This window comes from Pyrus communis, chromosome 17, assembly GCF_963583255.1.
Source record: "Pyrus communis chromosome 17, drPyrComm1.1, whole genome shotgun sequence".
NCBI lineage: Eukaryota > Viridiplantae > Streptophyta > Magnoliopsida > Rosales > Rosaceae > Pyrus > Pyrus communis.
The window spans coordinates 18,136,675-18,164,149 of record NC_084819.1 but is presented as its reverse complement, the minus strand read 5'-3'; the positions used below and the strand labels follow the sequence as shown (position 1 = coordinate 18,164,149).

The 27,475-nt window shown below is 39.2% G+C and overlaps 3 protein-coding genes and 1 pseudogene across 7 annotated transcripts; 2 read left to right on the top strand and 2 right to left on the bottom strand.

The window, feature by feature from the left end:
• The first annotated feature begins 278 nt into the window (after positions 1-278).
• Positions 279-4,932, top strand: LOC137723625 (putative RNA polymerase II subunit B1 CTD phosphatase RPAP2 homolog; annotated as a pseudogene).
• A 1,880-nt stretch (positions 4,933-6,812) lies between these two features.
• Positions 6,813-14,798, bottom strand: LOC137722710 (protein transport protein SEC24 A-like). Of its 4 annotated transcripts, none has more exons than XM_068461777.1 (14): positions 14,688-14,798; positions 12,516-13,699; positions 12,279-12,417; positions 11,507-11,697; positions 10,828-10,935; positions 10,533-10,736; positions 10,112-10,343; positions 9,524-9,673; positions 9,263-9,419; positions 8,875-9,002; positions 8,473-8,795; positions 8,204-8,392; positions 7,375-7,615; positions 6,813-7,253 (listed from the first exon to the last, which is right to left on the bottom strand). In XM_068461777.1, exons 2-13 carry the CDS (start codon positions 13,635-13,637, stop codon positions 7,382-7,384), a joined length of 3,177 nt encoding a protein of 1,058 aa, XP_068317878.1. In that variant the 5' UTR covers positions 13,638-13,699; positions 14,688-14,798; the 3' UTR covers positions 6,813-7,253; positions 7,375-7,381. The 4 variants fall into 4 exon arrangements, with proteins under 4 accessions (XP_068317878.1, XP_068317880.1, XP_068317881.1 ...); XM_068461779.1 differs by having other exon boundaries at positions 6,813-7,217; XM_068461780.1 differs by having other exon boundaries at positions 6,813-7,156.
• A 1,250-nt stretch (positions 14,799-16,048) lies between these two features.
• Positions 16,049-20,749, top strand: LOC137721727 (FACT complex subunit SPT16-like). 2 transcript variants are annotated; one of them, XM_068460750.1, is made up of 4 exons: positions 16,049-16,247; positions 16,520-16,612; positions 17,120-20,444; positions 20,547-20,749. In XM_068460750.1, exon 3 carries the CDS (start codon positions 17,190-17,192, stop codon positions 20,403-20,405), a length of 3,216 nt encoding a protein of 1,071 aa, XP_068316851.1. In that variant the 5' UTR covers positions 16,049-16,247; positions 16,520-16,612; positions 17,120-17,189; the 3' UTR covers positions 20,406-20,444; positions 20,547-20,749. The 2 variants fall into 2 exon arrangements, with proteins under 2 accessions (XP_068316851.1, XP_068316850.1); XM_068460749.1 differs by having other exon boundaries at positions 17,120-20,749.
• Positions 20,750-21,375: 626 nt separating this feature from the next.
• On the bottom strand, positions 21,376-25,495 carry LOC137721728 (FACT complex subunit SPT16-like). The gene is made up of 2 exons (XM_068460751.1): positions 25,206-25,495; positions 21,376-24,828 (listed from the first exon to the last, which is right to left on the bottom strand). Exon 2 carries the CDS (start codon positions 24,814-24,816, stop codon positions 21,607-21,609), a length of 3,210 nt encoding a protein of 1,069 aa, XP_068316852.1. The 5' UTR covers positions 24,817-24,828; positions 25,206-25,495; the 3' UTR covers positions 21,376-21,606.
• Between the last annotated feature and the right edge of the window lie 1,980 nt (positions 25,496-27,475).

Below are 27,475 nucleotides of genomic sequence, written 5' to 3'. Positions count from 1 at the left end.
TAAGAATAATGGGTCGGATTGCTGCTTTGGATTTGGGATAAGGATTATCTACCCTCTTGTTTTGTGTGGTCACGGTTAAGTCACGTTAATATTTTATATTTTTTTTTATAAAAAAAATAAGACAAAAATAAATAATAATATAAAATATTAACGTAACTTAACCGTTATCAAACAAATACGGAGGGCTTCGGAAGTGGGAGTGGCTTGTCCTTGGATTTGACCCACGCTATAAAACCCGCGGACTCAACAGAACCAACAGAACGAAAGAGGGTGTTCGAGAGCTTCAAATTCCAAATTTCAATTCAATTCAATTCAAATCTCCAGAAGGCCAAAAGCTTAAAACCCCAAATTTTAGAACCCTAATTGTGATCGGAACCAACACCCCCCCCCCCTCTTTCTCTGCAAAAAATGGGGAAGAGCCAACCGCCGCCGCAACAGCAGCCACCGGTTTCAGTGAAAGACACAGTTTACAAGCTCCAACTCGCTCTCCTCGACGGCGTCAAAACCCTAGACCACCTATACTTAGCCGGCTCAATCATCTCCCGCTCCGACTACAACGACGTTGTCACGGAGCGCACCATAGCCGACCACTGCGGCTACCCTCTCTGCCCCAATGCCTTGCCTCCGGAATCCTCCCGCCCCCGCAAGGGCCACTATCGGATTTCGCTCAAGGAGCACAAGGTCTACGACCTCCATGAGACCTACATGTACTGCTCCTCGAGCTGTCTTATCGAAAGCAAGGCTTTTGCTCAGAGTTTGAGCGAGGAGAGGTGCGATGTCTTGGATTATGACAAGGTTGAGAGGGTCCTGAGGGCTTTTGGGGATGTGGATTTTGACAAAGGGGAAGTGGGGTTGGGGGGTGTTGGGGGACATTAAGGATTTCGAAGTTGAAGATCAAAGAAAAGAGCGAAGCGGACAGTGGGGATTTGGGGATTTCTAAGTTGAAGATTGAAGAAAAGAGTGAAGTGCAGTTAGGGGATGTGGGCGTGGTTGGTCCCTCTAATGCTATTGAGGGTTATTTTCCACACAATCAGCGGATATGCAAGCCATTGGGTTCGAAAAAGAACAAAAAAGGTATCTGCTATTTTGCTTTTGTTTGTGAATCTGTTATTGCTACAACTGTATTATATTTAAGTTGAAGAGCATATCTCATGCTTGCTCAGGTCGCTAGTGATGAATACAGTGTATCCAAAATCCCACCAAGTTCTGGGGGGAATGGTTGTGAAACTAAGGTTAAAGAATCAGAAGGAAAAGTTTCTCATATTAAGAAAGATTATGAAAATAAATCCAGAAAATCAAGATGGGAAAGAAGTACGATTTCCAAGGAAGATGATGCTGGTGTTCAAGAGGCGCCTTCAACATCAGAGACTTCTCAAACTGTTTTGAATAGAATTATTAAAGAAGCAAGAGAGGAATTCCATGGTGATAAGGCTGAGAAATCAAATGAGTGAATGTTGAGATCCTCTCTTAAACCTTCAGGGGCCAAAAAACTTAATCGCTCTGTTACTTGGGCTGACTAGAAGGTGGAACATAGAATGAATGGTTATGATACATTTGACAGTATCCACAAACCTTTGTTTAAACCTTCAGCAGAAAATGGAGTTGGTTGCTCTGTTACCTGGTCTGATGAGAAGATTGATAGCACTAAGAGTAAAAATGTGTCCGAGGTTAGAGAAGTGCAAGGTGCAAAAGAGGGTTCTGGTGTATTAGGGAATTTGGAATTGCAAGATAATGAATGTTTGGAATCCGCAGAATTCTGTGCCATGGGATTGAGGGAGGCAGCAGAAGCTGTTACATCTGGAGAATCTGATGTCAATGGTGCTGGTATGTCATTATTTGGTTTAAATGTATTTAGGGTAGGATATTACATGGTGGTGGAACTTGGTTGTTTGATGTGTAATGTTGTTTCTTTCCACGTGTCCTTTTCAAATATCAGTTTCGAGTGCTGGAATTATTTTATTGCCACGTCCAGATGGTGTGGATGAAGAAGAGCCTAATGAGGATATTGACATGCTTGAACCAGAACAAGCTCCCCTGCAACCAAGAAATCCTGGAATTCCAAATTTTGATTTGTTTGACTCTGAGGATACTTGGTTTGATGATCCACCAGAGGGTTTCAGCTTAACTGTAAGAGTATAAATCTAAGGTCATTGCATATTATTCTCTTTGTAAGTTTTATGCTAATGAAACCTTTCATGTGTTTCAGTTATCACCATTTTTAACAATGTGGAACTCACTCTTTACATGGATAACATCATCTACGCTAGCGTATATATATGGGAGGGATGAAAGATTTCATGAAGAATTTCTCTCTATTAATGGGAAAGAGTATCCCCGTAAGATTGTCTTGGCTGGTGGCCACTCTTCTGAAATCAAGAAAACCCTAGCTGAATCTCTTGCTCCGACTCTACCAGGAGTTGTTTCCCAGCTCAGGCTTCCAACACCAGTATCTAGTTTGGAGCAAGAAATGGTATTGTTTTTAATCTTTTGCGTGTTTTGTTTGAATTTTGATGAAAATTAGATGAATGGATTTGCTTTAGTGTACCTTATTGTCAAATATAATTTGTCATGCTTAACCGTTTGTTTATAATTCTAGTTACCTCCTTTAACCCACAATTGAAAACTTTATATGTGTTGGTTAAGTATGTGTTATAGCCCATAACAAAAACAAGACTTGAAGCCTTTTGGCTGCGTAGGACTTTGCATTTTCCGCTTGGCGCCATTGTCAGGCATTTAAACTTAAAGCTTACTGCTTTATATACATTTCATATAACCCAAGTTTTATAGGAATACATGCAATTTTCCTCGTTGTTCTACTTTTAGGTGAAGCACTTGCATTTGTGTTTATGTGTCATTAACCACGTAGAGGATTCATTTTTTGAGGATACATAACTCCTTTGCATCCATGGGTTTTGACCATTATCCAAGTGAATTCAGTGGAGTTTACAACTCAACTATACGTGTGATTAACAAGGACTGGGAAAGATATCTTTTCACCTTTTTAGTTCCTAGGAGCTACTTCCCACATGTTGATTTTACATGTACCATTATTTACTTGTATTTGTTTTTGAATTTCTGTTCTATTTAGTACTGCAAGCTGACAGTTTGCAAATGTTTTGTTATATTGGCATGACTTTTTGTCGGTGTGCTTTAATCAGTATAAAAGACCTTGCGGTGCAACCAAATACTGTGTTAATTTTGTCAACGTGACATGATTATCATAACTTATTTTAATTTTGCATAAATAGATTCATTCCCTATTGTTTGGCAACATGTGACCTAGACGTTTCTGTACAGAGCCGCATGTTGGGGACGATGACTTTTGTTGATGCACTACCAGCATTCAGAATGAAACAATGGAAAGTGGTTGTTCTTCTTTTCCTTGAGGGACTCTCTGTTTGCAGGATCCCTGCACTTGGTCCTTGCATGCCGGACAGAAGGATGCTGTTTCACAAGGTAAGGCCTCATGTATATATATATATTTTTTTTTTCCGGTCTCAAACTTATTTACCTTACATACAAGAGAATATAAGTGTAAGTAAAGAAAAAGATTTAGACAAAAATGTGTTTCGATTTTCTTATCAGCTATCTTTAAGTATGTATGTATGTTTAGACATTGTAGTAATCAACATATTAAATATTGGATCTCAAGTTTTACATACTGTATGTTTGCAAGTTAAAACAAAACGTTAATCTGTACATTTGGTTTTGGTTTTGGCCAAATAGGTGGGATGGTTCCGAGATAACTACAGAAAACTACGAGCTTATGAAGGATCATATAATACCCCTAGGCCGAGCACCCGAATTCTCAGCTCAGAGTGGTGCTTAATGGCAAGGATGGTTGACTTCAAATTGTCTCAGCCTACGCATCATATATGGTAACCGTCATTTTCATCTAAATATTTTGTGGTTTCAATTTCTGGAATCCACTCGTAGCCTCGTAGTCGTATATTGATCGTAGACCTGAAAGCTGTTGACTGCAAAAGTAGCAGTTGGAAACACCCCATTTATGAAAGTGATTGGAGAAAAGCCATCCACCACTGACTCTTTCAGCGCTGGAAGAACGATGTTGAAAGTCTGAAGCTTCATTGTTATATATCCAATGGAAAATGTTTCTGTGGATTGCGTTGGGGGAAATCTACCAAAGCTGGGCAGATAAAGCAAGACTTATGGTAATTTATACAAATGCTTCCTGTCAAAGTTGAATTCCAGAATAGGATGGAGAGATGGCCTCTAGTGTTTTGGGTTTTGGGTTTTGGGTTTTGGGTTTTCTTTGGTTCTAGTGATACCTTAACCTAATCGAAACTACCTAAATGGTGATTCAAACTCGAGTGAGTCGGGTAGAGCACATTGTTCTAGTCAAGTATTTTAATCTAGTCGAAATTACATGGACGGAGATTTGAACGTGGGTAGAGACACAGGGACGATATTGTTTTAGCCAACTGGGTTATGTCTATGTTAGCTCTCTAAGAGTTTTCATACTTAAAAGTCTTAATTAAGCATCATTATTGAAGGATTAGGATATGGAGTTGATATTATATTAATTAATAATTGTTAATCCATAATTTTGACTAATAGGCATCAAAGTGTGTCTTTGTTTCTGACACGCTGATGTTTTGAAAGTGGGTAAGTATGAAGTTGTGTCAAAGTATATTCGCATGTTGGACTATATTTATTCTGGCCGCTCCTCCTTTACAACAAGGGCGCCCACCTCAAAAAGACATAAGCACTCTCCTATAATTTATTATTGGGAACTTTAACGAAAACTTCTTGGTATTGTTCATTTTAACGAAAAGTCATATTTTTATACTAAAAAAATCTCATTTTACCCTTTATTTAAAATTCAAAATTTTCAAACATTTTTCATTTATTTTCTTTTTATTATATCCAACGTTTTATTTATCTGATTAAACAATTGGAGTATTATTTCGGATTTGGACCTATTATGTTGTATTTCGGTCAAATTCCACATTAAAGAAACAAATGGGTATATTCCAATTATGCTTATGTTTAATCATTACGGGGTGATTTAGTGGTTGATGATGAATTTCAAGTTTATATTTTACACGATATGGGTTCGATTTCTGGTATCGATGAGTCACATGATGGTGGTTAGAAAGAGATTAAAATGCTTATGTGAGTCTTTTCGGCTCTCGAAATAGTAGATTGTCAAGGTAACACTACTAAATGATATATACATGCGTATATTTTCAAATTTCTCACCAGAAATTTTAAAATGGCGAGGATTAAAGTTTCCACTGTAAATACTAAATGATTTCAAAGATGCACTTTCAATGGCGATGTCCATTTCGCCATGAACATTTCGAAGATGTAACTCTTTTAATGCACTTGCATGAGGATGAAATCCATCTGTAGAATCCCTGATCCAAAGTTACATGTGCCAAATTCAGGCATTGCAGTTTAGGCCAACAAGCTGATGACGGCGTTACTGCAAATCATTTGGAGATAATAAAAGATAAAATAAGCAGCTCCAAATACGAAGGATAACATAATGTTACCGCAAATTATTTACATCTGATTATTATGAAAATAGAGCAAAATTTTATTTAAATAATTGATATCATAACAAAAAATTCAAAATTAAGATCATAACAAAAAAAAAAATAATAATAACTAATTTGTTTATAGAGAATAAAACAAAGGCAATTAAAAGTTGAAGTGAAAAAGGAAAATCTAAAATTTCATACTTAAATAATTGTCCACACCAAAATCCATGATTGAAGATCCACCCGCAACCAACGAAACAATTCCTAAATAAAAGTGAATAAGTGTTAAGGTTAGAATCAATGAGCCAAAAAATTGCATCTAATTGTTCATCAATTGATATAACTCACACATCATTAGCTCACAATTCAAACAATAATAACAAAAAACAAATAGATCTGTCACGTCCTGACCTACATAGTAAGATATTGTTTGCTTTAAGCTAAGCTAGTATATGGATCTATTTTTAGCCCTTTCAAACTCAAAATTCCTCTTACCAAGAGATGCATTTTTGTACATACGAGGCATTTCATCTTTCCTTACCTTGAAGGTGCGAGAGCTAGCACATCTTGTAGTCTACTAATGTCTTCGCAGCTGCCCACACAGGGTCACTACAAGATTTGCTTCAGATCTGACTAGAAATGAAAAAGAGGAGAAATAGAAGAAAAGGCGTGTAAAACAAAGGAGGTTAGCATAAGAGAAAACTGAGAGAAAAGGAAGAGAACACAAGCACTGCATAAATGAAAGAGAGAGTGAACAGAGAGATGGACAAGTGAAAACACTATATGCGAGAGAGAGGACACGTGAAAACACAAGAAGCCAGAAAGGAGACACATGAAAAATACTAGTCTCAGCACATTTATCTCTCTCTCTCTCTCTCTCTCTCTCTCTCTCTCTCTCTCTAAACCTGCTATTACCAAAACCAAGTAAAATAGGCATCGCTCAATTTGACCACTCTGGAACTCAGGGTAATGTTTGGAGTTAGGACTACTTCTGGACGACAACAATGCTTTTAACTACATTTAGTAAGCAACCATGGCTGTTTCGTCGGGTAACAGAAAACAAGAAATAAGTAACAAGCACACCACAGTACTTGGGAAAGAAAGAAAACATGTACATTGCAGAGAACAAGCACGTACCTAATGAATTTTTCTGGTAAATCAGCGAATCGATAATATATCAGTAGTTTTTGTTTGATTTACCCAATCAAATGTTAGAAACTTAAGGAGCGTGAAAATCACTACTCTTTGAAATGGGATATGAATTCAAGCGTTTTTGGTTATCTGAAAACAATATGAATTCGAGCATTCTTGAAATGGGATCTTATCTCAACAAAATTCAACGTCTGACCAAGGAAAAAGAAAATACAAAAAAATCCGACAAATGTTGTAAACATGGTGGTTCCTTACCACACCACTTACCTCCTCTCAATAAACAATCAGATCGGAGGGGGTAAAGATATCACATACAAAAAAATTACGCGTGTTTCTTCCTAACACGAAGACGACGACTCGACATTATATGACTACAGAACATCTCCTTTGATCATTCCGTCGTGTGATGATGACGTACCGAATCGTCCAAAAATCTGTGCATGGTAGCCACCCGTTCTTCAACATCCTCGACCCTACAGCATGGGGTGCTCCCATGGCTGAGTACAAAATAATGCTCCATTACTTCTTTTTTTTCCAGGTAAATAATGCACAACCACCCTACAGATGAGGCATCTAGTCTGCTTAATAAACGTCCTACCAGATCGAAAGTAAAAGAGAGGTCATCGGGGATAATCATAGAGCACAAGCATTTCGAATCTGATCAGCAGTGTGAAGCAACATCTAATAAATGCCATATTTTAACGGCCATCATTACCTCTACATTACGGATTTTGCTGGACTTGCCGGTGTACTTGTATTATCCAATCAACATAACCATTGCTTCCACCCATCTGCTCCTCAACAAGATTGACAAGTATAAGATGGCCTTCTCGGGGCTGCTCACCTTGTCTTACAAGATAACACAACTGATAATATGAAGGATCGCTTTCTCTAAATTTCTTTAGTATCCTCATTAGCTTCTTTGACATTTGATTATCGCGCTCACAAAGGGTAACCTGATCAGCCAAAACAATAAGAGTACATCTAAACGATAGTACTAAACAATGCCAGTTCAAAAAGTTACAAGGTAGAAGTAAATCAGATAAAGCAGGGAAGCACAGAATTCTTGGGACAAAGAAACTTCAAGAAAGGTTCGGATTACAAAGATCTCTCCAAAAATATCTAAACTAAAGGCCGATCACAGAATAAGAATCCAATAAAGTTCTTACGTAAAACCATAGTGCTAGTAATGGGTTATCCAAATGATAAAAGAAAAGAACATACTAGAGTCATATAAACTAGGGTAGGAAAAGGGGGTGGCATTCTCAAGGCTTTTTGGGAAGCTTTATAAATTAGTCAGCTGCGCATAAGCCAGCCATATCGACAATTATATGTTTCTTATAACACTTTTCTGTAATAGGGAGCTCGGGTGTATTTAAATTCCAGCATAATGCAGCAGGGACAGAGATTAAGAAATTAAACTACAGATCTTATATAAAACATGCAAAGAAGTCACAAAACAAAGAATACGCGGAAAGTAATGATGGATGTTTAAACATGATGATTCTTTTGTTCTACTTTGTCTTCAAGGGGCTTTATCATACCTTTGATAACTCTGCTGCAAAGTCAGGCCCAAGTAGATTCTTAGCTATATCAGGTGGAAGAACTCTACCAAACCATAGAACATGGCGAAACCCATCATCGAATAAATAAAGGCCTCTGAAATCTAAGCTCTCGGCAAGTAGTGGTAACCTATTCTTTATGATTTTGACATCATCAGCTTCAGAAGATGCCTAAAAATACAAGAAGTGGAAACAAATTTAATGATTGTGAAATGAAACCGCTCAAGTTTAAGTGAATGGAATTGTATTACGTTCAAAAGATACTCATCGAGCCGTATTAAACTGGGATATAGGAGCTTCAACAACTTTTTAACTGGTAAGGTCATCATTGTGTGGCCTGCCGCACAACGCTCATCAAGTGACATGTCTGCATACCCCCCACGAAGAGGTGCTGATTTACAAAGTGCCAATCCATACAAAGGCAAGAACTTCAAAGACTCTGAGTATATCATCTTCCCTCCTAAGCGGTGTTGTACAGCATAGAGATTTCGAAATTCTTTGAGAGCTTTGACAATTCTTAGCTGCAGAGAGTTCCGAGCATCTTCCAACTTATGGGACAAAGTTTTCTCAATTGCTGCAAATTGATTCAGAAAAAAAAATAAGAACTGAGATTCAAAACATACAACATTACTAACAGAGTTTTAATTACCCACCTAGCCTGGAAAGCAAGGTGACAATAGCACCAGTATCAGCCTGCCGATACATCTCAGACAGATCTGTAACCACCGGTACTGCTGCTGTATGTACTCTAATACGCCTCTCTCCGCAGGATGCAGTGTATCTTTAAAACGTTAAGGACACTTCACAATAACCTTCAAAATATCATTCCAAAATTTTCCCCAAAGCAACATAAACTAGGGAGTATGTGAATAATCAAAGTATAATGAACAAAACAACTTTATATGCAACTGAAAAAGAAACTTCGGAAAAAGAATATCAGAAGGGAATGATTTGTGAATAATCAAAAGAAAAACAAGCACTACAATACCATACAGGATGTCTTAGTTAAAACTTAAAATCGAACATTAAGTGGAAGGATACAGCAAGGCAACTTGGAAATATACTGTCTGAATAGTCAGAAGCGTTTCTTCAAGAGATAACTGCATCGCAAATGCTTTATCACAATCTACAGCAGGAAGTGCTAATAAGTCTGTGGACCTTAGCATAAAGTTCCCATGGTAAGACGTAAAGCGCACTCCTAAAAGTATAGACAACAAAACATTAGCATATTTCTGACAAAGGTGAAACAACATATTTATGTGAGCACAATAAAGTTGTTATGGAGAATCATCGATGGCAAACCTTTTCCACATCTTATGCGCATCACTGCTTCCCAGGCAGTTTCTCTAATAAGATCTCTGGCTAATTCATGTCTCAACTTATCTCCGTGAATGGTTGATAGAAAATTCGGGTAATAATACACCTGACCCCCAGTATATTTTGCCAGAGTACCTACATTTGGAAGACCACAGCAATTATATACTATAGAACTTTTTAGCTGCATGGTAAATATAGTTCATGCGAGAGCATACAACTCAATAACCATCACACCCTGATATGGGTCTATCAATAGCTGCTGGAAACAAGAACTACAAACAAGATGGTAAAAGTTTCAAATGTGTAAACTCAGATTCTTTCTTCAAAATGTTCACTAGAAGGCAGAGACTACCATTTTCTAGGAAAATAGGTAATGCAATAAATTGGAGAAAACCATGGTTAAAGCATATTTCCCCACAAGGGCAACAACTAGAAAATTGGTGGATCATATAAGAGTTCTCAACATATCAATGGAGAGAAGTATCATCGAAAGATCCTACTATCTGCTAACATCATCTTGATCTTTAGTTCTATGAAAGGGAAACAGAATATGATACAACTATAAATATGTACCTAATGAAGCTATATCAGTGTACTTGTCACTGAAGGCATACACATCCACCCCTATCTGGAATTTGGTAAATTCTGCAGCCATCTGCTTGTAGAAAGGATCCTCTGGTAGTCTTAGTGAATGCTCTTTATCAGAGCCATAGACACGAAGATCATCTCCACGCAACTTCAAGCGACCAACACCAAGAGATGGCAGTGTATTTTGAAAAATTAACAATTTTCCCCCAAGGTTGCTCTGCACAAGCATGTGTGGACATAAGTTAGTGCAAAGTAAATGAACAACCAGATTCTTGGAACTGCATAATGAAGTACTTAATAGCCAATTACTCAAGGAATACAAAAATTAACACACTGCTTTATAATTAGTGATAAATTTTATCCAAAGGTAAAATTCGAATTGCTATGTGTGAAGACACTCACACACCATAAGCATAAGTGAGGCTTTAAGAGCTGGACCAAAAGCAGACTCAACATTCACGTTGTCTTGAAACATAGACGGCAAGCTATCTAGGAAGGTCTCCACTACACTTCTTGATTCAGATAGATTAACAAGAAGATCATCTGGCAATGGAACAAATACATCATCCAGGTCTGAGACCACCATCATTTGAGGCTGAGTCAAAGAAGACTGCACATAAAACTCAGAGGATCTCAACACAAATGTTGGTAGTCGGAAGAAACAGAAAATAATAAGTTATGTGAATAACAGATACACATACTTTCAAGTTATAAAAATGTATTGTGCTGTCAAAAGTTGCAAACCCAATTTGTGTTCTGGGGAAGCCAGGAAGCTCATCCAAGCATGACCGAATAGTTTGGGCCACAACCTGCAAAGAGGTCATCAATAAATTTCAATAGTTCCAACAGAGAGGCAAACAGACCTTGTGTAGTAATCAATAATTCCAACAAAGAGGTAGACAGACCTTGTGTAGTAATCAATCAAAGACATAGTAAAATAACTCAAATGAAAAGGCATCACAACCAGCCATGAGATTCACACTATTAAAAGTCCTTAAACGAACTATTTCATAAACAAGAGAAGTTCATCTCAGCAAAACCCATTCTATAAGTGTCATGTATGAGAAAATTCCCAAAGCTAGGCATCTGAGCCAGCCTACTTTATCTTTTTCACAAAAATAAAACCAGACACAGCATACTAGATATGATATTGTATATTAATAAAATCGTCTTTTCTTCCTAATCTCAATCCAAGAGCCTCTGAAACTATACTCTCAAGGGGCAACCAAGAACAATATACACTAGCACTACTGGATGATCAATGAACCATGCATAATACTCCCCAAAGGTCTGTAGTTGTATATTAGCAATAATTCATAAACAAACAGGTTTCAGAATGCAAGGTTGAGTTTCCGTAAAAGCATTAGAAACAGTGTTTACCTCAATCATACCACTTCTGACAGCAGATAACGAAACGTCAATGAGGAAAAAATACAGTGGCGGCATAGGAGGCCGCACCATATATTCAGTTGGAGCAACAAATTCCACGCTACCCCGTGTAAGCTCAGGCCGTTGATCCAAATCAATTCTTCTGCCAGTGGCATCCAAATGAGCAAAGTAATCCCCAGGGACTGAACGAGAAAGTAAATCCAATTTATCACTTTATGCTTGACCAGAAATATTAAATAAGATATATTTACCAAGAACCAAACGACATCCCACTACCATGGTTAATACTTAGTAACCAAAAACAAGTAGTATCTAGCAAGAAAACTTGATTGCATTCAGGTAAAACCAGGATTAAAAATAAAGCAAAGCTGCTGTACATTCATCATGATATTAGAAACTTCAGTGCACTAAGGGAAAATTATTAAGAATTAGAAAATGCAAAATACTACTCTAGCATGACAGGTTGCAATGTCGAAAATATCTGCATTATGAAATAAAAAATGAATATAATAACAACGTTTTGGACTATAAAGCAAGCAGGAATATTCAATACATATATTGCACAATATATTACAGAAATCCTATTTGGGGAAGTATAACTAACAAATATGAATAAAATATATGGCAAACTCAGCTGCTTAATGCTGCCAACATGGAAAAGCATGAAGTTGAACATAGGAAGATTTTGTGTCAACATTCTGCATCCTTCCATACATTTGTTAATAATAATAAGTTCAATTTATTCTTAGGGAATTCCATTTACCATCATTAAGTAGAGCACAAATGTTGCAACGCCACTTTCTTCCAGCATCTGTAAATGTCACATAGGGGTTCACATATGTCCGACATCTTCTACAGCGAATGATCCCGGCAGAACCAAAATTAACAATTGGAACTTCCTCCTAGACAGATAACAAAGAACAAGATAGTTACAGTGAATCAAACTTCAACCAAATTTGATCATTTTGAATGTTTGAGTAATAGATGCACATGCACTAACCCCATCAGGTGGTTCAGCAAGTGGACAAACAACTGCTCCCAAAGGTAAATGCCACCTTGAAGACAAAGACTGAGAACTTGGTATTGCACCAGTTGTAAACCGTAGAAATCTAGGATTGCAGTTCATGGGATACACCTGAGCAAGTGCTTTTGGCTCCACGTCACCAGCCAAAGGCCTTGGCAAAGCTTTAGGGTCAAGTCCAGGTTCAATTGATCCGGGCACAGATCCAATAGATAGTGAGCTGAAGTCGTCCGTCAAGGCTTGGACAGCACCAACAGGAGGTCCAGAACCGTGATGTTGCATGTGGTCCCTTGACTGCATACCCAATGGAGCTGCACCTTGCAGAGGTGGAGCATAACCTCCTTGGTGGGCAGCAAAAGGAGAGGACACTGCTGGTGGAGCAGCTGCATAGTTTCCTTGATGAGTAAGAAATGGAGACTGAGCAGGTGGGGCTTGTGAGTCTGCACTAGACTGCTTACGGGGGAATCCAGGAAAAGATGTCTGAGAATTTGGTACGGAAGCTGGGAATGATGAATCTGATGGAGACTGAAGAGAATTCACACTTGGTGGTACAGAATTAAAGCTTTGAGGTGGAGGTCCCATTGGCACAGAAGGTATCTGCTGTTGTGGTCGTTGAAACGGTGCTTGACCTGGAGGAGGTTGATATGGCATTTGGCCTACAGGTGGACCACGTGTAGGGGGTGCTTGCGCTGCTGATAGATAATGTGGTGTTGGGAAACGGGACAAAGGTCCAACACTCGGCGGGACACTTGAAGTTGGCGGAGGAGGCACAGATGGATCATGAAACCTACCTGGCAGGGTAGGTCTAAAAGGAGAGGCTTGTGGTCCAACTGCAGATCCAGTTGACGAGAGTGGCACATTAGTCTGTGGAGCAACCGGTGGAGTAGGTCCGAAGTTAGAGGCAGCTGAACCAACCACCGGCCCAGACGATGAAAAAGGTGTCTGTTGAGTGACAGGTGGAGGAGGTCTAAAACCAGATGCCTCCTGTCCAACCATGGGACCTGAAGATGAAAAAGGCATCACATTCTGAAGAGGAGCCGCAAAAGGTGCAGTGGCAGGTCTTGTAGTAAAATTCGGACGACCAGGGTTTTCAGTCCCCATAATTTTGGTTACAAACACCTGCTACTTCAGTAGCAACAATGCTCTCATGCCTAGACGTGCTCCTACAGCGAAGAGAAGAGGTTTGGTTTATCATCCAAGAACATCAATATGTCACTACATCACAGCTTAGACACTCGCAGCATTACGGTATGCAATCATATAAACACAAAGACGTCCATTCAAATTACCTTTTTTTTTTTGTTGCATCAAACATAACAAAGTGATACTGATGGAATAAGCAAATAATGAACTCGAAAATAGATCAAACCCTCTATGTCAACACTAAGCTCGTCTAGTCTCACAAAATTAATAAAGCAGCCCAAGCAAGAATGTCGGCTTGAATCCTTAATCTTGAATTTTCAATACTTGACTATACTTGGGCATCACTAACAATTCATTTAAAATTCCACTAGCAATCCTAAACAGCTAGAACAGTTAACAAGGTCAAAACTCATAAACCACCCAATCCTAACTCTTAACTCCTAAGGTTTAACTCTCACATGATCGAATCATAAACGGTGCACACGATATACCATTAGTAATTAGCAATTATGGACCAAACATGGATAAACAAAATGTGATTAATTAAGCATAATTTAGCACTACCACAAATATTAACTTTATGATTGCTGATACTAAAGACAACAATTCCACATTCCCAAAAAACGTAAATACAACAAAGAGAAAGCATAATTTAGCATGCACACAGAGACAGTGTAGCAGATCTTAATCGGAAAAAAAATCGAAAAGAAAAGCACTACCCAAATCCCAAATTTGTAATATCTATTTGGATCAAGAAAACCCAGATGAAAATTAGAGCCAAGTTTGCGAACCGATGGAAATCGAATGCAAAACCCAATGAAAAACTAGAAAGCAAAAACAGACCCGACTGAGATTGCGAGTTGAATTTTGGAAATTTTTTGACACCCAAAGCAGGGAAAAGTGAACCATATCGGACGAACCGAGATGAAGGACTCGTTCGGTTGATTTAATCGCAGAGTGGCAAATCGAGATTCAGAGAGAGAGAGATAGAGAGGAAGAAGAGATTACCTTTTGCTAGCCGGAGGAGAGAGAAAGTCTAGAGAGAGAGTGAAATACGAGAAAGACGAAAGAAAAAGGAAAATTTTATTTCAACCCATCAAACTTTTTTTCTACACATAACTTACTCTCTTCACCTATATTTTTTTAATTAAATAATTAATATCTCTTTAAACTCAAATTTATTATCTAAACTACCATTTCAAATCCAATTCAAAATGTAAAGTTTTTTTTACATTCATTCCTTTTATAAAATAACGTCTCTAGCTGAATGTTTTTTTTCTTCAAATAAGCATCCTTTGTTCTTGTACAATTGCATATGCATAGCATTTCCATGGCTTTTTTTTATTCTACTACCAAACCCATCCATGTACTTGGGATTCAAGATCCTTCCATAGATTTGAATTTGCTAGAGAATGCGACGCAAGCTCCAGTTCAGTCCATCACTTTGCCAGAAAAACATTTGACATTGATGCTTTTGACTTGGATGGAGACATTCCACCCACTAGTGAGTGGTCAAGGTTTATGAGGTTGGGCAATCGTTATTTGCACCAAGAATCAAGTTATATGTCTTTGCACTACTGATCAAAAGTCATTGCAATTGTGTGTTGGGGGCAGACAAACGGTAGAGAAAAATAAATACAATATAATATTAGTATTTGCCTACATACTTTGTGTGCATGAACATATTATTTTAGAAAATGAGAAGGGGAGAGAGAGACAGAATGTGCGGGTGAGTGAGATTTTTGTTTTTGGTTTTTTTTTTTTTAATATTGAAGATATTTTAATATCACATATAGGTGAGATTTCAATAAAAAACAGTAAAATTAAGACTTATGAAATTGCATTATTGCCCATCATTTTTTTTGTGTGATAAAAGACTAAGTATTCTTTTCACCCTCTTCTGGTTAACAAAAAAAGTTTCATTATTTAATCCCAAGAAAAAGCAAACAAACAAAATATCCATAAATCGAGTCATACTTTAGTTGGAGGATTCAAAACTTCAAAATCATTATTCATTAATAAAAAAAACTTGTTTTTCTCTATTAGAACTATTAGGGGTTTAGACGGGTTTAGACGGGATAGGCTTAGGATAAACAAATGGTGATGCTAGGGTTTAATTATAATGTCTGGGTTTATTGAGAAATATGAGTTGTATTATTAATTTCATTTTGTACTTAATAGTAATTATGCAATAGGGTAAAATAGACAATTCACATTTAAAATTTAAGTTGAGTGTAGAAAGAGATTACAGATTAATATTTTCATCGACCTCAACGACGTCGTTTTTGTTCTTGTATGGAAATTATAAATACAAAGTAAAAATCAGGTCAAGTCTTCATCCACAGCTCTCTCTCTCTCTCTCCCTCTCTCTCCCTGTTTCCATCTCTCAATTATTTGTAGTTCCCCTCTCAATCTTCTTAATCTTCACAGATTGATCCTAAACCTCTCATTTCGATCCAAATTCATCCTCCAATTCCCCCCAAATCAGCTTCACTTTTCTATTTTGGTACCAGTTTCAGAGACCCAATTGGCAAACGAGTCCTCCTCCGAATCCTCCACCAAAAGCTGGTAAAGTTCAAGTTTTTATTCAATTTGATCAACTGATTTTTTCTTTTTTCCTTCAAATTTTGAGGATTTGATATCCAAGCAGCTGGCTTTAGCTTCGTCAATCCGATGATTGTGTTTAGATTCTGCATCGAAAATTACCAAAAAAAAAAAAAAATTGAATTTCCATCAGTAAATGGATCTTGTTTGTTTCTTCAGAATCTGAAATTTTGAGAAGCAAATTTAGCAACTTGGAAATAATTTTGTCAATGGCTTATTGGAAATGGTTTTTTCAGGTCAGGTATGATGCATCAAGCTGGGAGCTTCATTTGGGAGATTGAGAAATTAACTGGGAACAAGTTTTCAAAATCTTTTCGATCAATCGCAAAGTAATTACTTAAACAAGTTTTCGATTTCAATCGATTTGTTATTAATTTTTTATGATTAGAAGTTAAATTTATATTGATATTGTTGACTGCTCCAGAGGGATCCTCTGTTTTTCTTTTTTTAATTTTTGTGTGTGTGTGTGTGTGTGTGATACTCTGTTTCGTTCCTGATAATTGGTTGAAAGCAAATCTGAACTTTAATATAACTTCGGCATTAAATTTTGAATGTCAAGATTAACGGTTGTTGGAAAACAAAGAAAAGATTAAAAATTTTCGAGTTTTAGTGGAAAAGGACGGTTAACAAGATACGATTTCTTATTGCTGTTTGAGCTTGAATCTCAATGCCAAGTTCTCAAGAGTGAGTGATATTTGAATTTTACATGTGCTGGTGTTAGTATGTACTATTGGTATTGTATACGGAGAAAGCTAAATCAAGAAAAGTTTTCAGGTCAACTTTTCACTATGTGGAGAGCGGGAAGCGAACTGATAAACATTTGTTATTTCTCACAGTTTATGCTGATCAGCATACTCAGCAGGCTGATTTTCCAAGGTTGTACAATCTATATCTGAAGTGTCATCAATGGCTGAGCAACGAAAAGGTAATGTCAAACCTGCGAATGGGAAGTCATCAGGAACCGCAACAGCGACCGCCAGTGCATATTCCATTGATCTCAATAACTTCAGCAAGCGGTTAAAGATGTTATATTCACATTGGAGGGAACATCGTAGTGATCTATGGGGTGAATCTGATGCACTTGCAATAGCAACTCCTCCAACTTCTGAGGATCTGCGGTATCTGAAATCCTCAGCAATGAATATCTGGTTGCTCGGTTACGAGTTCCCAGAAACTATCATGGTTTTTGCAAAGAAGCAGGTCCATGTTTTGTGTAGCCAGAAAAAGGCTTCTCTCCTTGATGTTGTGATAAAGCCTGCAAAAGAGGCTGTTGGTGTTGAAGTGGTGATGCATGTGAAACTCAAAGGCCAGGATGGAACTGGACTGATGGATAGCATATTCCGAGATGTAAATGCCCACTCGAGCTCCGATGTTCCTGTTGTTGGACACATAGCAAGAGAGGCTCCTGAAGGGAAACTTTTGGAGACTTGGAGTGAGAAGTTGAAGAATGCTAATTTTGAGTTGAGTGATGTGACCAATGGGTTCTCAGACTTGTTTGCCGTCAAAGACCCCGTTGAGCTTACATATGTGAAGAAAGCGGCATACTTGACTTCATCAGTGATGAAGACTTTTGTGGTACCTAAGCTTGAGAAGGTCATTGATGAGGAAAAGAAAATTTCCCATTCTTCATTGATGGATGACACGGAAAAGGTCATATTGGAGCCTGCAAAAATTAAGGTGAAGCTGACGGCAGCAAATGTTGATATTTGCTATCCTCCAATTTTTCAGAGTGGAGGACAATTTGATCTGAAGCCAAGTGCTTCAAGCAATGATGAGAACCTTTGTTATGACTCTACTAGTGTGATTATATGTGCTGTCGGATCAAGGTACAAAAGCTACTGCTCCAATATTGCTCGAACTTATCTGATTGATGCAAATTCTACGCAGAGCAAGGCATATGAGGTTCTGCTTAAAGCCCAAGAAGCTGCAATCAGTAATTTAAAATCTGGGAAGAAGTTAAGTGCTGCATACCAAGCTGCGCTCTCAGTAGTTGAAAAGGAGGCTCCAGAGCTGGCTGGAAACTTGACTAAAACAGCTGGAACTGGAATTGGCCTTGAGTTTCGTGAGTCGGGGCTTAATCTTAATGCAAAGAATGACCGAATTTTGAGACCAGGCATGGTTTTCAACGTTTCTCTGGGTTTGCAGAACGTGCAGGCACAGACAAAAGACCCTAAGACCCAGATATTTTCACTGTTAATAGCAGATACAGTTATTGTTGGTAAGGAGACCCCGGAAGTATTGACTAATTCAAGCAAAGCTGTTAAGGATGTGGCGTACTCATTCAATGATGATGATGAAGAAGAAGAGCAGGCAAAACCTAGATCCAGTAGTAAAGGTGCCGGGAGTGCGATGAGTAAGGCCACACTTAGATCAGACAACCATGAAATGTCGAAAGAAGAGCTACGAAGGCAGCACCAAGCCGAACTTGCCCGCCAAAAGAATGAAGAAACTGCTAGAAGGCTTGCTGGTGGGGGTTCTGCAGCTAACGACAACCGTGGTGCTGGGAAGACAATTGGTGATCTGATTGCATATAAGAATGTCAATGATCTGCCTGCTCCAAAAGAGTTGATGATTCAGGTTGACCAGAGGAATGAAGCTATCCTCTTGCCGGTTTATGGAAACATGATTCCTTTTCACATAGCCACTGTGAAAAGTGTTTCCAGCCAGCAGGATACTAACCGGAATTGCTACATCCGTATAATCTTTAATGTACCTGGTACTCCGTTTAGCCCTCATGATGCAAACTCCCTGAAGTTTCAAGGGTCAATTTTTTTAAAGGAAGTTTCATTCCGTTCCAAGGACCCGAGGCATATAAGTGAAGTAGTACAGCAAATTAAAACTCTTCGCAGGCAGGTTGCCTCAAGGGAATCTGAAAAAGCTGAAAGGGCAACTTTAGTTACGCAGGAGAAGCTGCAAATTTCAGGAGCCAAATTCAAGCCAAAAAGATTGCCAGATCTATGGATTCGCCCCGTTTTTGGGGGTCGTGGAAGAAAGCTCACTGGATCACTGGAAGCCCACTCGAATGGATTCCGGTATTCGACTTCAAGGTCTGAAGAACGTGTCGATGTTATGTTTAGCAATATCAAACATGCATTTTTCCAGCCAGCTGAGAAGGAAATGATTACCCTGCTGCACTTTCATCTGCACGATCATATTATGGTAGGAAACAAAAAGACAAAGGACGTGCAATTTTATGCCGAGGTGATGGATGTAGTGCAGACACTGGGAGGTGGAAGGAGGTCAAACTATGATCCTGATGAGATCGAGGAAGAGCAACGTGAAAGGGAACGAAAGAACAAAATTAATATGGAGTTCCAGAACTTTGTGAACCGAGTAAATGATTCGTGGGGGCAACCTCCATTCAAATCACTTGATCTTGAGTTTGATCAGCCCCTTAGAGAGCTTGGCTTCCATGGAGTACCTCATAAAGCGTCAGCTTACATTGTCCCAACTTCAAGCTGTCTGGTTGAGCTGATAGAGACACCGTTTGTGGTAATTACCCTGAGCGAGATTGAAATAGTAAACCTTGAGAGAGTTGGTCTAGGGCAAAAGAACTTTGATTTGACTATTGTTTTCAAGGACTTCAAGCGAGATGTCTTCCGAATTGATTCTATTCCCTCGACATCTCTAGATGGAATTAAGGAGTGGTTAGATACTACTGATCTCAAGTATTATGAGAGTAGGTTGAATCTCAACTGGCGTCCTATCCTCAAAACCATTACTGACGACCCCGAGAAGTTCATAGAGGATGGTGGATGGGAATTTTTGAACATGGATATTAGTGATTCGGATTCCGACAATTCTCAGGAGTCTGACCATGGGTATGTGCCTTCAGATGTACAGTCGGATTCAGGTTCAGATGAGGAGGATGATGACAGCGAGTCATTGGTGGAGTCGGAAGATGATGAGGAAGAAGAATCCGGAGAAGACTCAGAAGAGGCCGAAGGAAAGACATGGGAAGAGCTGGAGAGGGAAGCAAGCCACGCAGACAGGGAAAAAGGGAATGGGTCGGACAGTGAAGAGGAGAGGGCAAGAAGGAAGGTTAAGGCTTTTGGAAAGGCTCGAGTTCCCGACAAGAGGAACATTGGTGGCAGCCTGCCCAAGAGGCCCAAATTTAGGTGACATTGGTGGCAGTCTTTCTCCGTAGCTAGTCTGGGCGGGGTATACTCCGACGCTCAAGTTAGTCAATTGATTTTCTATTATCTGCTTTCTCTCGGGTTCTAATTACGTACCTTGATCTTTGGCTCCTCTCCACATTTATAGGACTACATGCTTGGGTAACAAGTACCACGACTTGTCTTCCTCTCCCTCTTCCTTGGTGGTCCTCCGTAGTGGAGGTAGTTATCTAGACACGTTTCCCTTGCGTCTGTATACTAATTGTGGGCTTTCCTCACTGTTTTTCTTGCACACCGCAATTTTTGGATGATTGGTATTGGCCCATGAGTCGAAATTGGATTTTATCCTCCCACACATGGATATATCTTTTACCAAACTTTTGGCACTTTTTTTGGTTGCTTTATGAATCCTGTAGTGAATGTGGTTTTTTGGTAATAAGTTACTTGCAGGTGAAGAAACGCCAACGGGGTAAAATGTATATCCCTTGCGGATGCATGCAAAGCTTGTTTTGGTTGTATTAGGGTAAGGTATGAATATGTTCTTGAACTTGTACTTGGGCGAATGGATGGATGAATTTGAATTTGGATATGAACTGATGGATGTTGATCTGAATCGTTCACCGTCTTATCCTTCGTTCCAACCAATAACATCGATCGATTCTCCCTTGCTTCCTCCACAACCCCAGAAATGGCATGCATTTGAATGCATATGGATAAAGAATGGTGGACGTCGGAACTACACGCAAAATGATATTATAATCTAAACATCATACTGTCTTTAACCAACTAGCCGAACTTACATCGGTAAATACCAATTTTTTTTTTGAAGAACAATACGGTGTTGCGAAAAAATTCGTTCTCTAACTTGGGAAACAAAGTACAAAAAAATGAGGTGCACAATACAAAGCAACATTCATAATTCTTCCAACTGTGGAAATTAAACAACAAGAACAGGGGCAATCAAAGACCTAAACAAGTTAAGACAACACAAACGGTGATAAAGCTTTTACTTCCAGCATAATACTACAATTTACAAGCAAAAGGTCTAGTCTAGTCTTACTCCGCATCTGCAACATAAGTCCATTCGGTCCAAAAAGCGATAACGAAATAACTTAAACCGTACTAGTAAAATTAAGAGTTCCAAGTAACTACCGTCAGACGACTTCTTAAAACATTAACATGCCACTGACATGAAACAATCACACGATCTATCTCATCTTACTCCGCTTCGGGATACTACTAGGAGGTGGGGCTCGAGACTTCCCAAAAGCTTTCGCCTTCCTTCTCTTCCTGTCCTCCTCGCTGTCTGATTCGTTCCCCTTCTCCCTATCTGCATTGCTTGCTTCCCTCTCCAGCTCATCCCACGATAACCCATCCTCATCTGACTCCGCTTCTCCGTCCTCATCCTCAGACTCCACAACCGATTCACTATCAGAATCCTCATCATCCGATTCTTCTGATTCAGCAGATTCGATATCTGATGGTTCATAACCCTGGTCTGACTCCTCCGACTGTTCAGACTCTGAATCAGACGCTTCCAAATTCAAAAATTCCCAACCTCCATCTTCAATGAAGCTCTGCGGGTCATCGGTGATTGTCTTCAGTATCTGTTTCCAGTTGAGATTCAGCCTGCTCTCATAATACTTGAGGTCAGTTGTGTCGAGCCATTCCTTGATACCATCAAGTGCTGTTGAAGGGATCGAATCAATCCGAAGAACGTCCTTTTTGAAGTCCTTGAATACAATTGTCATGTCAAAATTCTTCTGCCCAAGGCCAACTCTTTCCAGATTCACAATCTCAATCTCGCTTAGACTGACAACAAGGAAAGGAGTTTCTATCAGTTCAACCAAGCAGGTTGAAGTAGGGACAATAAATGCCGATGATTTATGAGGTACACCATGGAAACCAAGCTCTCTCAGAGGTTGATCAAACTCAAGGTCCCTAAACTGTGACTGCCCCCAAAGCTCATTAACCCGATTCACAAAGTTCTGAAAATCCATATTTATTTTGTTCTTCCTATCCCTCTCCCGCTGCTCTTCTTCAATCTCATCTGGGTCATAGGCAGACCTCCTACTACCTCCCAAGGTCTGAACTGTGTCCATCACCTCAACATAGAATTGCACGTTTTTTGTTTTCTTGTTGCCCACCATGATGTCATCGTGCAGATAAAAGTGGAGGAGAGTGATCATCTCATTCTCCGCTGGCTGGAAAAAGGCATGCTTAATATTTGCAAACATAACATCCAGGCGCTCCTCTTGCCTGGTGGTAGAATAACGAAACCCATTTGCATGAGCTTCAAGAGTACCAGGAATCTTTCTTCCACGGCCACCAAAAACAGGTCGAATCCAAAGATCAGACAATCTTATTGGCTTAAATCTGTTACCAGCTATTTGGAGTTTCTCCTGAGTAACCAGTGTCGCCTTCTCAGCTATCAAGGACTCCCTGGACACAACTTGCCTTCGCAGCCCTTTAATCGCCTGTACCACTTCACTTATGTGCCTTGGATCCTTGGAGCGAAATGAAACTTCTTTTAAATATATAGACCCAAGGTTCTTCAGTGAGTTGGCATCATGAGGACTAAAAGGAGTCCCAGGGACATTAAACATGATTCTGATATAACAGTTCCGATTCGTGTCCTGTTGACTGGAAACTGTCCTTATGGTTGCAACATGAAAAGGGATCATACTGCCATAAATAGGCAACAGAACAACTTCATTCTTCTGGTCAATCTGAATCATTAGTTGATTCAGACCTTTTGGTGGAGCGACATCATTTACATTCTTGTAGGCAATTAAATCCGTTAAAGCCCTTGCTGCAGAACGATTGTCACCCGGTGCAGATCCAGCACCAGCAAGTCTGCGGGCAGTTTCTTCATTTTTCTGACGGGCAAGTTCTGCCTGATGTTGCCTGCGGAGTTCCTCCTTCGAAATCTCATGATTGTCTGACCTCAATGTTGTCTTGGACATTAAGGCCTCCCTTCCATTAGCCTCATCTTTCGGTTTTTTGGGCTTTTCAGCTTCCTCTTCATCTCCATCATTAAAGGAGTATGCCACATCCTGAAGATTCTTAGAACTTCTACTTGTCACCACCTCTGGCTTGTCATTGCTAATAACTACAGTGTCCGCAAGCAATAAAGCGTAGTTTTGGTTTTTGGGATTGCTGCGACCACTCTGTAAGTTCTGAAACCCAAGTGACACATTAAAGACCATGCCTACTTTCACCAACCGCTCATTCTTTGCATTTATATTCAACCCAGATTCACGGAACTCAAGGCCGATACCAGTCCCAGCCGATTTTGTCAAATTTGATACTAATTCAGGAGCCTCCTTCTCCACCACAGCAAGGGCAGCTTGATAAGCAGCACTGACCTTCTTCCCAGGCTTCAACTCACTAATGGCTGCATTATGGGCCTTGAAGAGAACTTCATATGCCTTGCTCTGACTGGAAGTAGCATCAATCAGAAAGGTCCTGGCAATATTTGAGCAGTAACTCTTGTAGCGGGACCCAACAGCACATATGATCGCGCTAGCAGAATCATAATAAAGCAACTCATCATTGCTAGCAGCACTGGGTCTGAGATCAAACTGTCCTCCACTCTGAAATATTGGGGGGTAACAGATATCAACATTATCAGCCCGGAGCTTCACTTTAGCTTTAGATGGTTCCATAATAGCTTTCTCTGCCTCATCCATTAAAGAAGAATGGGTGACTTTCTTCTCCTCATCAATAACAGTCTCAAGCTTTTTAACAACTACTTCGGTCATGACACTAGCAGACAAGACAGCAGCTCTCTTGATATTTAAAATCTCGTCATTGTCCTTAACAGCAAACAGGTCAGACAACCCATTTGTTACATCGCCCAACTGAAAATGTGCATCCTCAAGCTTCTTGGACCATGTTTCCAAGAGGTTTCCCTCAGGGGCCTCCCTTGCAATATGTCCAACGACAGCTGTGTCATGGCCATCAGCCTTCGATTGAGCACGAATGGCACGGAAAATTGCCTCCATCAGAGCACTTCCATCATCACTCTTTGTCTTCTCATGCATCACAACATCAACACCCACAGCTTCCTTGGCAGACTTTTTAACAACTTCCAACAAAGACACCTTCTTTGTACTGCACAAGAAATGAATCTGCTTCTTCATGAAAACCATAATGGTCTCTGGAAACTCATAACCCACCAGCCAAATATTCAATGCTGAAGATTTAAGGTACCGCAGATCTTCTGATGCTTTTGGTGTCGCTATTGCAACAACATCAGAAGAACCCCACAAAGCAGATCGATGTTTATTCCAGTGAGAATAAAGTAACTTCAATCTCTCACTGAAGACTTTCAAATCAATGTTATAGGCACTTCCTGCTCCAGCTGCAGTCTTCCCATTAGCGGGCTGGCTATTTCCATTTCGACGATCAGCCATTACAACCAGTTTCTACATATGACAAACATCAACTTATCACTTTCAGACAATTAAATATATTTTTTAACTCAAGAACAAAATTCGCACTTTATCAATATCCAAATTTTTATTTTTATTTTTATTTTTTGCAATAAAAGTCCTAAAAATCTCAATTAGGGTTTCGCACAAGTTTACTAGGGTTTCACGACAACATCAACATTCATAGAAAGCTAAAATTATATCTGGAAAACCCCCGAAAATCATCGTCACCAACTCCCTTTCGACTTTCCAATAAAAAATCCCCAACTCGATAACCAAATTAGGGTTCCTATTACCTCCCCAAACATACAAAAATCGTCGAAAACCACTAAATTAATCCATGAACAGCTATACAGAAACATAAATCGTACCTTTCTGAACCTTCAGGAACGGCCTTCTGCGAATTTCTGCGGCTCCGCAATGTCGAATAGGGTTTCAGTTTGGGGCTCTAGGGCTTCGCGGCGACAAGTACCCGATACATTGACCAAAACGCAAATTTTAGAGTGAGAGATAGAGCGAGAGAGGGAGAGAGAGAACCTAGGGTTTCGAAGCGAGGGATGAGAGAGAAAGAGAGAGAGTTTGAAGAGGTAGAGAGAGAGAGAGAGAGATGGAAAAATGAAAAATCGCAGGGAAGGTTTTTTCGAATCGGAGAAGAGTGAGCGTGGGGGATTTATGGTTTTCGAGGGCTCTGGAGAACGGGTGCTTTAAAGGAATTGATTTTTCCTTGTGACGAAAAAGGACTGAGGATTATGAAATTTTACTTCCCCGTTTGGTTGGTTTCTGTAGTCATTGCCATTTTCTACGAGGGTATTTTCGGGGATTGAGTCTTGTTTTGTCAGGGTGTGGGGTTTTGGGTCGGACGGTGTCGTTTGGTTGCGAGGGAAAATGTAAACAAGCGTTGGGCTTGGGCTCTGCGGCGTCGTTTTGGAGTTACTCGTGGCGGGAACGAGTCTGGGCTTTGTTAAAAATAAGGCGGGAAAATCATGATTTGGTAAAGTTGTTTGGAGGTGAAGCATCCGATTCTGTGATTTTTGACATTTTAATTTTGTATTTACATGCAATTTTATTCATAATTTTAGTAAGTAATAAACAGTTGTGGTGATTGATAACAAAAAAATTTTACCAGATCATAATTTCGGTTGATAACAATTTGGTTCAATTCATATATAATGTCGTTAAAATTAAATCCAAATGTGACGTATGTCTCGTTTAAGGGTTTTTAGCATTTCTAAGTTTGAATTTCACAAAGCATAGAATCTCAATTTACACATCTGAAGTCGTCATTTGGCTCACAAAGATGATAAAGACACGAACTTTTCCGTTCTCTTTTATTTGTGCTCTATCTTTTCGATACATCGTCGAAGAAACATTGTCCCACGATCATCATTTTTTCGGTGTTTTCTTTAGGAGCTTTGATATAATTAAGAGCAAGGGACCTGCCCTTACCGTATTCACTTCTTCCATTTCATTTAGTCTCCCGGTTTCCAGATTGAGAACTGGTTTAGAAAAGAAGAACTGAAATGGATTTTGCTGTGATCTTTTCACTTCTTCCATTTCATGATTAAGTTGATGCTTTTGGTGTTGCCATTGGAAGAACATCAGACGAACCCCCACAAATCATATAACTTTATAAGATAATTTATATACCGTATAAAATTTGTGAAACTAATAATTTACCTGTTGTTTAACTTTTACAAAACTAATGTATCTTTCTGAGCTATTGCTATTTCTGATATGAGCTTTATTCAGTATTGCTTGAAATGTTATGTTTACGGATTAATTTTCTTTTTCGCAGGCCATAAGATTTTTCATGAGCTCCAATCTGAGAGTGCAAGGACTCAGAGTTAAGAACAGCCCCCAGTTTCATTTCCGGTTCGATAACTGTCAAAACGTCCACCTAGAATCACTTACCATAAAAGCACCTCCTTATTTGAGTCCTAACACAAATGGAATTCGCATAGAATAAACAATGTGAAACTCTACAATTCACTCATCTCCCATGGTATTTGCACAAGCTTCCGATTCGACATGTCTTTCTCCACTCTCCAATCTCTCGAAAGCTCACCCTTATCGTGGCTTAAAATGCTTCATGTAGGTGACAATTGCGTCTCATTAGGAGTTGATTGTTACAATGCAGACATTAAGAACATTACTTGCGGCCCAAGTCATGGAATAAGGTACATCCAACGCTCCAAAGGTCGAATTGGATGATTTCAAGTTTAATTCTACCCTAATACTCTTTCTTCCTACAGCATTGGAAGTCTAAGGAATCGCAATTCTTGAGCATGTGTTTCAAATATTACTGTTTTCAATGTGAGATCTTTCGGTGCCACTGGAGACGGTGTAGTTCTGGCCTTAAATTTCAAGTAATGTAGCTTTCCTTCTAAATCTCGAAATTTTATATAGAATTATCTAGGAGAGAAATTTTGGTTGATAATTTTTTTACTTTAATTTTACCTTAACCAAAACCTGATTTGAATTTTTATCTTTATTTTGTTCTCGTGAAGATTGATGGGACATTAGTGCCACCATATGGACCTGATTCATGGCCAAAAAATAACAGCAAAAGACAGTGGCTGGTTTTCTACAATCAATGGAATGTCAATGCAAGGGGGCGGTGTAAACCCCACAAAGTAAAGCA

Excerpts from the sequence above, each read along its gene's own strand:
- LOC137721728 (XM_068460751.1), bottom strand. The coding sequence starts at position 24,816 with ATGGCTGATCGTCGAAATGGAAATAGCCAGCCCGCTAATGGGAAGACT.
- LOC137721727 (XM_068460750.1), top strand. The coding sequence starts at position 17,190 with ATGGCTGAGCAACGAAAAGGTAATGTCAAACCTGCGAATGGGAAGTCA.
- LOC137722710 (XM_068461777.1), bottom strand. The coding sequence starts at position 13,637 with ATGGGGACTGAAAACCCTGGTCGTCCGAATTTTACTACAAGACCTGCC. Across the intron at positions 10,344-10,532 it reads AAGCCTCACTTATGCTTATG|AGCAACCTTGGGGGAAAATT; the intron begins GTGTGTGAGTGT and ends ATGCTTGTGCAG. Across the intron at positions 9,003-9,262 it reads TATTTCCAAGTTGCCTTGCT|ATACACTGCATCCTGCGGAG; the intron begins GTATCCTTCCAC and ends AACGTTTTAAAG.